At 39.7% G+C, this 10,174-nt stretch overlaps 1 protein-coding gene across 1 annotated transcript in view; it reads left to right on the top strand.

The window, feature by feature from the left end:
- Window positions 1-1,269: 1,269 nt before the first annotated feature.
- Window positions 1,270-10,174, top strand: part of Pi15 (peptidase inhibitor 15) — a 22,440-nt gene continuing 13,535 nt past the window's right edge. The window contains exons 1-2 of the mRNA XM_021222367.2: window positions 1,270-1,411; window positions 1,962-2,269. Of these exons, the coding sequence (XP_021078026.1) occupies window positions 1,964-2,269 (306 nt within the window). The 5' untranslated portion in view covers window positions 1,270-1,411; window positions 1,962-1,963. The remainder of the gene's footprint in view (window positions 1,412-1,961; window positions 2,270-10,174) is intronic.

The raw sequence follows: 10,174 nt of genomic DNA, 5'->3' as shown, positions 1-10,174 counted from the left end.
CTGTCATTTTACAGTTTACTCACAAAGAGTTAAAGGCATGCATTGGGCCACACAGATTGAGAGTGATCTGACTGGGAGCAAATCCTAGGAGACCTGGCTTCCAGTCCAGTCTGCCACATACTCATTGGTTTGATGGCTGTAAATTCACATGATGCTCACACTGCAGAAACATGAAGACGACAGTTCCATTAGTAGGCTGAACAAATATGTTTGTGTTTTTCTGAATACCTGTTCTGACTGGTTGCAAATGGTCCAGTTTTTGTTAATGAGAAAATGGCGCATAACATTTCAGGGGATCTTTTCATTACAGATTACAACAGTATTATTTGCATTCTTTCTCTGCCTTTGCCAGATGTGGATTTTGCTTCAGTGGCATCTTTTCAGTAAGTCCTTTTTGGGTGCTGTTGCTGCTGCTGTTGCTGTATGGTTCTTCATGGTCTCCATTGTACTGTGTAATATTCTGATGGGGAAGTTCAGTTGTTCCTTGCTTGAAATTTCAGGTATATGCTACTAAAGCTGAAACAGATGTTATCTTGGCTTCTGTAATTTGCTGTGAGTTTTATTTCACATGTTACACAAGGTAGGTAGAAAGCAAGTCATTTGCTAACTGTACTGTTTTGGAGAAAGAAAAAAAGGAGTGAAGATGGAATGAGAAGAGGTAAATATATAAATTGTATGAATAAAACCACATAGAGACAGACAGTACAGCCACCAGAGCATGTATTATCCTAACATCATACACTATAGTTTGGTTACTACTGACTTGCCTGGAATCCTCGTGAATCATATTTGTGGCCACCCAGATTAACTGTGTGAGTCGATCTCTTGATTTAATATCAGCATGATTTTTTAGCTCCTATGTCATTTGCTGGCATCTAAACAGAAAATGTACTGCTTGTTACTCAGGCATCTGTGTTTTCAAGAACCCACAGTCTTTTTAAATCCCCCCTTCCTTCCCCTTGTCTTTTTGGGATGGGAGCCAGGAGCTAGGGCACATTAAGAAAGAAAAATTAACCACTCACGGAAAAGGTAGAAGCTCAGAGAAAAGGGGGATGTCTCATGATTTGTGCTTTGTAAGCTGTGGGTGTGACTCAATTTCCTCATTGCCACATAAAAAGGTTGCCACCCAATCACTGTTGTTGGTTTTTTTTTTTTTTTTTTCTGTCCTAAGCCCCTCCCCTTGGATTTTGGCTGAGAGACCCTAAGAGAGCCTGCCCTTTCTGGACTTTGCAAACTGACATATAAAAGCTGTTAGCTGTGTCTGTAGCCAGCAGCATTCAAATCTTGCAGACTTTTGCACTCTGATAGCTTGTAATAAGACATACTCCTCTTACAAGAGTTGATGCTACAGCATTACAAAGAAACTTACATTGTTGGAGGAGCAGTGTATTCATTTTGGCATTGTGCAGAGGTAAGCTACTTGGATTAACTAGATTTTATTGCATGAATTATCTTAAAGCAGTTTCAATCATTTTTTCCCCCTTAGCAGTGAGACTGGGTTACTGTACTACCTTATGTGTTCTGACACTCGGTATGCAGAATGTCTGGGGCAAATTATCAGCACATTTGCTGTGGCTACCTATATTTGTCTTCTTTATTCTCAGGGTCAGCTTGGGTTGCTAAAGATTCCTGGCTGGAAATAGGCATTGTAGTAATGTGTCTTGCAGTTCAGGCATTTGGGGCAAAGGATTCCCATTCATTTTAAATGGAATGTTCATGGTTTCTTTCTTTAACTCTAGAAAGTTCCTTTTAAGAGGTATGATGTATAGCATACCCAAATGCAATTACATTAGATTCTCTTTCAGTCAACAATTTTGAGGATTTTAGGAGAATGTCCATCCATACAATTCTCCCAAGAGATGACATTGTAAATTCTTACCCTATGGTTCTTTTCTGATTGCTTGTTTGTTGTTTGGTTGATTTTGTAAAGGCTCTAACTCTACACTGTTTTTGCTTCAAAGCAATGCAAAGCTGGAGGACTTCTCCATCCCTCAAAATGATAATGATCTCTGCAGTCAGCCTTGTGATTCTTTTGTCCCTTCTCTGTGAAGCACATACTGTCGTTTTACTAAATTCCACTGACTCATCTCTGCCAGCCAATAACTTCACTGATACTGAAGCTGCACTCCGTGCATCACTAGAGTCTTCGGATATCCCCAAACCCAGGCAGAAGCGATACATTTCTCAGAATGACATGATCGCTATTCTCGATTACCATAATCAAGTTCGGGGCAAAGTGTTCCCACCAGCAGCAAACATGGAATATATGGTAAGAGGAATTCATCCTTTCTTGAATTCTGAGTGAGAAAGCTTTCCTTTGTATGTTAAAAAGATCTAAATGGACCACAGTATATGTTTGCCAAGGGATACAGTGTACATGTTTGAAGAGCCTATGAATGGTTTTTAATGTATCTTCTAATATTAAATTGTGTTCTTTTATGGATTATTGTATGTGAGACAGACAGGGTAGTTGGATCTATATATATCTTCTTCTGTGAATTCCATAACCCCATGAGACACATTTTCTATAAGGAGGAAAACAATTGGATATACTGACTGCCCACATTTGAAAAGTCATTTTTCAGAGCATAATTCATGAGGTTTTTGTTTGTTTGCTTTTTGTTTTTCTGTGTTTTCTGAACCTAAAAGTCATATTTATCAACTAAAATCGTTGTTGAAAATATTTTTTGGAAATTAAAGGTTTTCATGTGCATTATTTATTTCTGACTAGGTGTCTCTTCCCTTTCTTGGACAAAGTTCTCACCCGTGTTAATCTGTTTGTATCCTAAGAGGACAAGCCGACTCTTTCTTCCTTGTGATTTAAGGCTGTGTCATTCAGATAAGAGTGAAGCCAGAGCACTTACTCACATGCTGTTCCAAGTTGCCATGAACACATTCTTTGCTTGCTCTTAAAAATAGACTATGTTTAAATCATTTCACTCAGAGAGCAAAAATATTAAGTTGGTATTAAAAGGAATGAGTCTTGCTGAACTTTATTTTTGGTTTTGAAGTCACGCAAAGTTATGATTTAAAGTTCTACACTTTATGAGATCACAATGCTGAGTCTGTTTGAGGCAATGAAGGTCACCAATATATATAAGCTTCTAGAATCTACTATTTTTTTGTGCTTGACTAATTGCAGATGTTAATGTCACATGGAAAAAAGACTGATTACGTTAATCTAAAGAGATCATAATATCAGTCGGGGGTGTTATAATGCCATATTTAAAATTGTGGCTACTGGAATCTAAATGTGTTCAAATTCTAGTCTGTCTTTTTAAGTGGCATGAGCCCTTTACCCAGTGTGCTCCACTGTCATGTTCTCTATGATAAGAATAAATTTAGTGTCTGTTACAAGAGACTGTTGTAAGAAATATATGAGTTAAGGGACAGAGAAATAAGTCCGGAAATCACAGATATATACCTTTTCACTAAACGTTAGCTTTAATGAATTTCTTTGAATTTTCCTTGAAAAAGATCCAGTGAGAACTTATTCAAGACCTAAAAACAGAAACAGTTGCTTCCATTCAGGAGAGATACAGTTATACATGGAGGGGCAAAAATATTTTAAAATCTACTATAGATTGCTAAAGAAGAAAGTGCTGAGTTCTGTGTGAGCTCAGAAAAGTGTAATAACTAGACTACAAAGTGAGGGAGGATTTTCTGGCTATGACCACACTAACACAAAATCTCACAAAAAGGCCAAACCACTGAGCCAGCTTTGGTAGCAAGCTCTTCTTGCTTCAGATCATGTCTGTGCCACTCACTACGGACTCAGACAAATTGCTCAATAGCTCTAAGACACACTTTGCCTTCTCTTTCCTTATTTAGGAATAACAATGTACACAATAAGCAATCGGTAAAGAATGGAATAATGTAATTCATTATGATAATCATATTGAGGACAAAGAGGCCACCAAGATTGGAAGCATAAATGGGTACAACACAGTAGAAATCAGTAGAAAACATTATGTTTTCTCATTACATCAGCCCTTATCAAGGATTAAGTCACTCCATATGCATTTATTTAATTGCTGCTATGTGCCAGAGCCTTGCTAGTTGTTTCCACTGATGACCTCACTTGATAGGCCACATTCTCCATCTGAAGTTGAGATTGTGATCAAAATTTTCCGAATGAAATCACATATACCTAGAGGTATTAACAAACTAAAACACTGTGCCCCCCAAATTGTATTGTCCAGATTAAAAATGGGGGGTTTCTCTTTATTTCGTATATGTGGCATATGCCCTCTGAAGGAAAATTTGAGGATATCAGCATATGTTGTTCACCTCCATAAAAATTCCAGAAGATATCATAAATTATTCTCATTCTATTTATGATTCTATTGTTGTTTTCTGTTCAGGTATCAAATCCCTCTGTGTAATTTATTTTTATAACAACCCAGAAGAGTGTTAATTATATAGTATATATTTGCAAATCTTTAGTTCCAAAAAAGTAATGAAAATCCAGAGCCAAAACAAGATACTTTATAAAGCAAAATAGGGACATTTGAAAATCTGAAACATATTCACTGTTTACTTAGCATCTACTGTATCCAGGGACTATTCTGAGCAACTAGGATATATTCATGAACAAAACAACAGACCTCAACCTCTGGGTGGTAATCAAACAGCAAACCAAATAAATATATCAACTAAAGAAGGCTAGAAATTGGTGAGGTCATGAAAATAATGTTTAAGGTGAACATTAAGCACTCACTGGGGTTGTTGGAGAGTTTGGCCTGGGGAACAAGTGGAAGAGAATTCCTACTCAAAAATGAGGGAAATCCCTAGAAAAGAGCAGGGCAAAGGACCAGAGGAAGAAAAAACTGACAAATCAAGAGAGAAAAAATCCTTACTTTTTTGATTCTATAGTTTAATCTATCATTAGAACTTCTTTGAGTGGGCCCCTTGTGATGCCATTCAGTGGCAGGCATAAATTAACAAGTAGCTTATATGTTAGAGCAGGTACACTGAGTGACTCAACATTTGAAGTTCTGTGAAAATTATGGATCTCAGTGGGACACTGTTACCTTTACTGTAACTGACACAATACTTATTTGAATTGGCATCAACTAGAAAGCTAGGTCAGTTCCTAACCTGTACAATGCACCACAGATAGTCTGGGCATGCTCATTACAACATGTAACAAATATTTGGGCTCTGAGTCACCAGCTGCATGTTCAAATTATACTCTCCAGTGTCCTGTTACTCTTGAGAGCTTCATGAAACATGAACTTAGGCCCAGGACTTTCTCTAATTGTTCTAGACTGCTATAGTTCCAATATTCTACAATTATCTGAGCCTTTTGTACAGCGCCCCTTTCCCCACTGAACCCCCATGCATGGTCTTCTTCTAATTCATTTATCCTATCCTTCAAGATTTTTGTATTAGAATAGCAGTTCCTTTAATGTTTTTCATATGCACAGCCATGTGCATCTCACCCATCATTTGAACTGCTATTCCCTCTCAATCCCTCCACGTCTATTGTATTGTTCTCATCATAACCAAACTTGACAGATAGTCATCTGTGTACTTATTGCTAACTCTCTAACTCTAGGGCTACTGGCTGCTAAGATAATTATTCATCTTTGTCTCTATGTTGTTTGAAAGTCTTTGTGTATAGACAGTGAGCACCCATTACTTTTTGCATTTAGACAAAACACCAGTGACTTGTGTTTTTATACAGCACCGATTTCAATAGCATTATATTTCATCCCACTCACTTGAAATAACAAATATTTAAGATATTCTTTAGAACTTTATATTCTTCAAGTACTTATTCTAGATAGTGTTCAATCAAAGAAAACAAGAGAAATTTGAGCACTATGTTTTTTATGCTCATAAAATGGTTATACAGCATTTTATAGAGTATGTGTGACTTTAATAAAACACAAATTGCGTGCAATGCTTAGTTCCCTAAAGTAGAGTCTCTTCCCATGAGAAACAGTGAAGATAGAGTATAAGATGTACAGATGAGGTCTAAGCACTGCTGGCTCCTGTTCTCCAATTACATTCTTGACTAATTTCCAGGGTGCTTTCCTCAGGGCAGTTTAAGCCATGACTCTAAACCACAAACCACATTAGTGTCTTAGAATACAAATTATCCCCAAAGAATGAATTTGCAAAACTTTAACCATGTTCAGTTTGCAGGATGTTCTCTGTTTCAAAGCAATTGTATAAATTAATTTTAAAAGAATTGAAGCCTCTTCATGGGAGGAAGAATTTCAAAGACAGAAATTGTTGTCTTTACAGTATAAACAGCGCAGTAAAACAGGACAAATAGGGTGTAAAACCAGTAATATAACTCAATGCAATGTTCTGCTGTATGGGATTGATGTAATAAATGCAAAACAGGCAACAGTTGGAGATGGAAATGGCAATTGTACTGGAACATGATGAAGACCTCTGTAGAGGAGAAGCATGTGACACTGATACTCTGCAAGGGGTGCATAATGACTGTGATAGAATGCAAAGCAATGAGTGCCTCGTATAATGAGCAGTGAACAGCTATAGCACTGTTCTCCAGCCAGGCTTCCCAGAAGGTGCAGAAAATACCTGATACAAAAGGAATCTGGAAGATGTGTCATTTGAGATCAAGGGCAGAAAGGGATCTTAGACTAATGACTTCAGCACATATGAGATCACCACTATTCTGACTGTTGGGGAATAGAACTGGATTTTTAAAGCAAAGTTAAATTTGCTGTGTCTAATCTAACTCTTTAATATGAGCTTTTGTGACTTCTAGAAGGCCTGTAAGAACTGTTGCCAGTAAGCAGTGGACTGAGCAAGCTAATTGACAGGAAGGCACTTGGCAGTGCTGCTCTTCTGCATGGGTACTTGAGTGTTTTGGCTTCTAGTGGAAACCAGGTAGATTTTGTAGGTGCTTTCTTTGCCAAGATTATAAGGTTAAAGGTTACAAGAAGTACACACACACACACACACACACACACACACAAACATACATACGAACATATACTGGCTTTTTGAAACAGCAATTCTCTGTGGAGCCCTGGCTACCCTGGAACTGACTCTGTAGACCAGGCTGGCCTCAAACCCAAAGATCTACCTGCTTCTGCCTCCTGAGTGCTGGGACTAAAGGAGTGCACCACCACTGCCAGCAACTCATGTTAAAATGTCAAAGTTATATGATTTAGAATAATATCATTAGGGAACAGAAAGAATACCTGAGTCAAATATGGCTAACCTGGTGAGTACTACAATCTTGGTGGCAAATTATATTTGGCCCCATCCTTGGGTTTTTGACTAGAGTATGTGATTATGATGGGGTGATGGACAAGTCTTTTAATATTCAGTCTCTCACTGCACAGTAGAAATTCATTAGCTGGTCTGTTTGCTACAATGGAGGACAATGAGGAACAGAAACAGAAAGTAGTGTGTATATCAAGGAAGTGGGCAAGGCACTGTGCTACATGCTAAAGCAGAGTGACTATAGAACACTCTCAGACCACAGGAGGAGGCATATCCCAGACATAGTCTGAAGTACAGAATGGTACAAGTTTCCAAAAGATATCATACTAGATATTACCCTATATATGCTATACAGACTAGTATAAGGACAGAGGGATGATGTGGTCAGTATAGCAGAGTTCCATAAGATATAGGGTGGCATGTTGAAGACATGGAAACTATGATTAGAATCACCGTTTAAAGAGTAGAATATTACAAGGTTGAAATTGATTGGAAGAAACTTATTTGAACTTTGTATTAAGATCATGAGAAGTATTAAAAGTTTTAGCTGGGAAATTATGCAATCATATTTGAATTTTAGAAACTTCATTCTGACCACAGGATGTTCTGGGCCTATAAAGAAGCAAGAGTGGAGACAGGGTGCCCAGTCAGTAGTGGCTGTCATGACAGTCTGTGTAAGAGATGATGGGAATCTGAACTATACGTGAGACAACAGAGTAAGCTGGTTGCCTCAGAAAAAACAAATCTGTGAAACATTTTAGAAATCAGGTCCAGAAGAGTGATTCATATGAAGTTTCAGAGAAGGATTTAATGGATGGAGCATTCAGAACTTTGTCTCTGTCTTTGAGGGGGACCACTGGGTCACTCCAAGAATAAGAACACAAAAAACACAGCAAATTTTAGGAAGTCAAGAAGGGGCCTTGAACATTGCTATAGAGGTTGAAAAGGAAGTAGAATGCTGGAAGGTGCTTATTTTCACTGAAGAAAAGTTGGGTTACAGATATGCATTGAGAGTCAAAAGAGAACCTTCTCCCAAAGGCAGGAGGAGCCGTGCTATGGAAACTGAGTTGAAGAAAACTACTCAAGAATGTTTGCAAGAATATGCCACCTTGGGGGTCCAGATTAATTGAAACTGCTGGTCCTCCTACAGGATTGTCCTTCCCCTCAGCTTCTTTCAGCCTTCCCTAATTCAACAATAGGGGTCAGCTGCTTCTGTCCATTGGTTGGGTACAAATATCTGCATCTGACTCTTTCAGTTGCTTGTTGTATTTTTCTGAGGGCAGTCATGATAGATCCCTTTCTGTGAGTGCTCTACAGCCTCAGTAATAGTGCCAGGCCTTGGGGCCTCCCCTTGAGCTGGATCTCTTTACCTCTGACTTCTCTTCATTTCCATCCCCGTAATTCTTTCAGACAGGAACAATTACGGGTCAGAATGTGACTGTGGGATGGCAACCTCATCCTTCATTTGATGTTCTGCCTTCATGCTGGAGGTGGGCTCTGTAAGTTCCCTCTCCCTACTGTCAGGCATTTCATCTAAGGTCCCTCCCTTTGAGTCCTGGAAGTCTTTCAACTCCCAGGTCTCTGATGCATTCTGGGGGGTGGGGGGAGTCCCCAAACCTCCTATTTCCTGAGGTTGCATGTTTACATTCTTTATACTGGCCCTTAGGGCTTCAGTCCTTTTCCCTCACCCAATACCAGATCAGGTTTCCCTCTCCCTCCACTACCAGCCACCCTGTCCACTTACCCTCTTAAGTCCCTCTCTCCCTCGCCACTTGTGATTGTTTTCTTCTGTCTTAGTCAGGGTTTCTATTCCTGCACAAACATCATGACCAAGAAGCAAGTTGGGGAGGAAAGGGTTAATTCTGCTTACATTTCCATACTGCTGTTGATCACCCAAGGATGCTGGACTGGAACTCAAGCAGGCCAGAAAGCAGGAGCTGACGCAGAGGCCATGGAGGGATGTTCTTTACTGGTTAGCTTCCCCTGGCTTGCTCAGCCTGCTTTCTTATAGAATCTAAGGCTACAAGCCCAGAGATGGTCCCACCCACAAGGGGTCTCCCCACCCTTGATCACTAATTGAGAAAATGCCCCACAGCTGGATCTCATGGAGGCATTTCCCCAGCTAAAGCTCCTTTCTCTGTGATAACTCCAGCTGTGTCAAGTTGACACAAAGCTAGCCAGTACATATTCTCTCTCCCAAGTGGGACTGAGGCATCCTTACTTGGGCACTTCAGCTGGTTGAGGTTTTTGTGTGTGTGTGTGTGTGTGTGTGTGTTCTGTAGACTGTATCTTGAGTATTCTGTACATTTTTTCTAATATCCACTTATTAGTGAGTACATACCATGCATGTCCTTTTGGGTCTGAGTTACCTCACTCAGGATGATATTTTCTACTTCCATCCATTTGCCTGCAAAAGTCAGGATGTCCTTGTTCTTAATAGCTGAGTAGTATTCCATTGTGTAAATTAACCACATTNTCTGTATCCATTCTTCTGTCTTGGGACATCTAGGTTGTTTCCAGCTTCTGATTATCACAAATAAGGCCACTATGAACATAGTGGAACATATGCCCCAAGATCTCTCCAACACTAGACTACCAAACAGACAGCATATACCAGCTGATATGAGGCCCCCAACACACATACAGTAGAGGACTTCTGAGTCTGTGTTCATTCAGAGATGATGCGCTTAAGAGACTAGAGGCCCCAGGGAGTTTAGAGATCAAAATCAGATTGGGTTTAGGATGGGGGCATCCATGTGGAGACTGGGTGGGGTAGGGAGGAGCTGTGGGATGTTAAGCATTAAGAGGGTGGATGGAGCCGGGCGTGGTGGCACATGCCTTTAATCCTAGCACTCGGGAGGCAGAGGCAGGCAGATTTCTGAGTTCCAGGCCAGCCTGGTCTACAGAGTGAGTTCCAGGACAGTCAGAGCTACACAGAGAAACCTCGTCTCGAAAAACCAAA

The sequence above is a fragment of the Mus pahari genome, chromosome 22 (genome assembly GCF_900095145.1).
Source record: "Mus pahari chromosome 22, PAHARI_EIJ_v1.1, whole genome shotgun sequence".
Lineage (NCBI taxonomy): Eukaryota > Metazoa > Chordata > Mammalia > Rodentia > Muridae > Mus > Mus pahari.
This window is presented reverse-complemented; position numbering and strand designations above follow the sequence as displayed.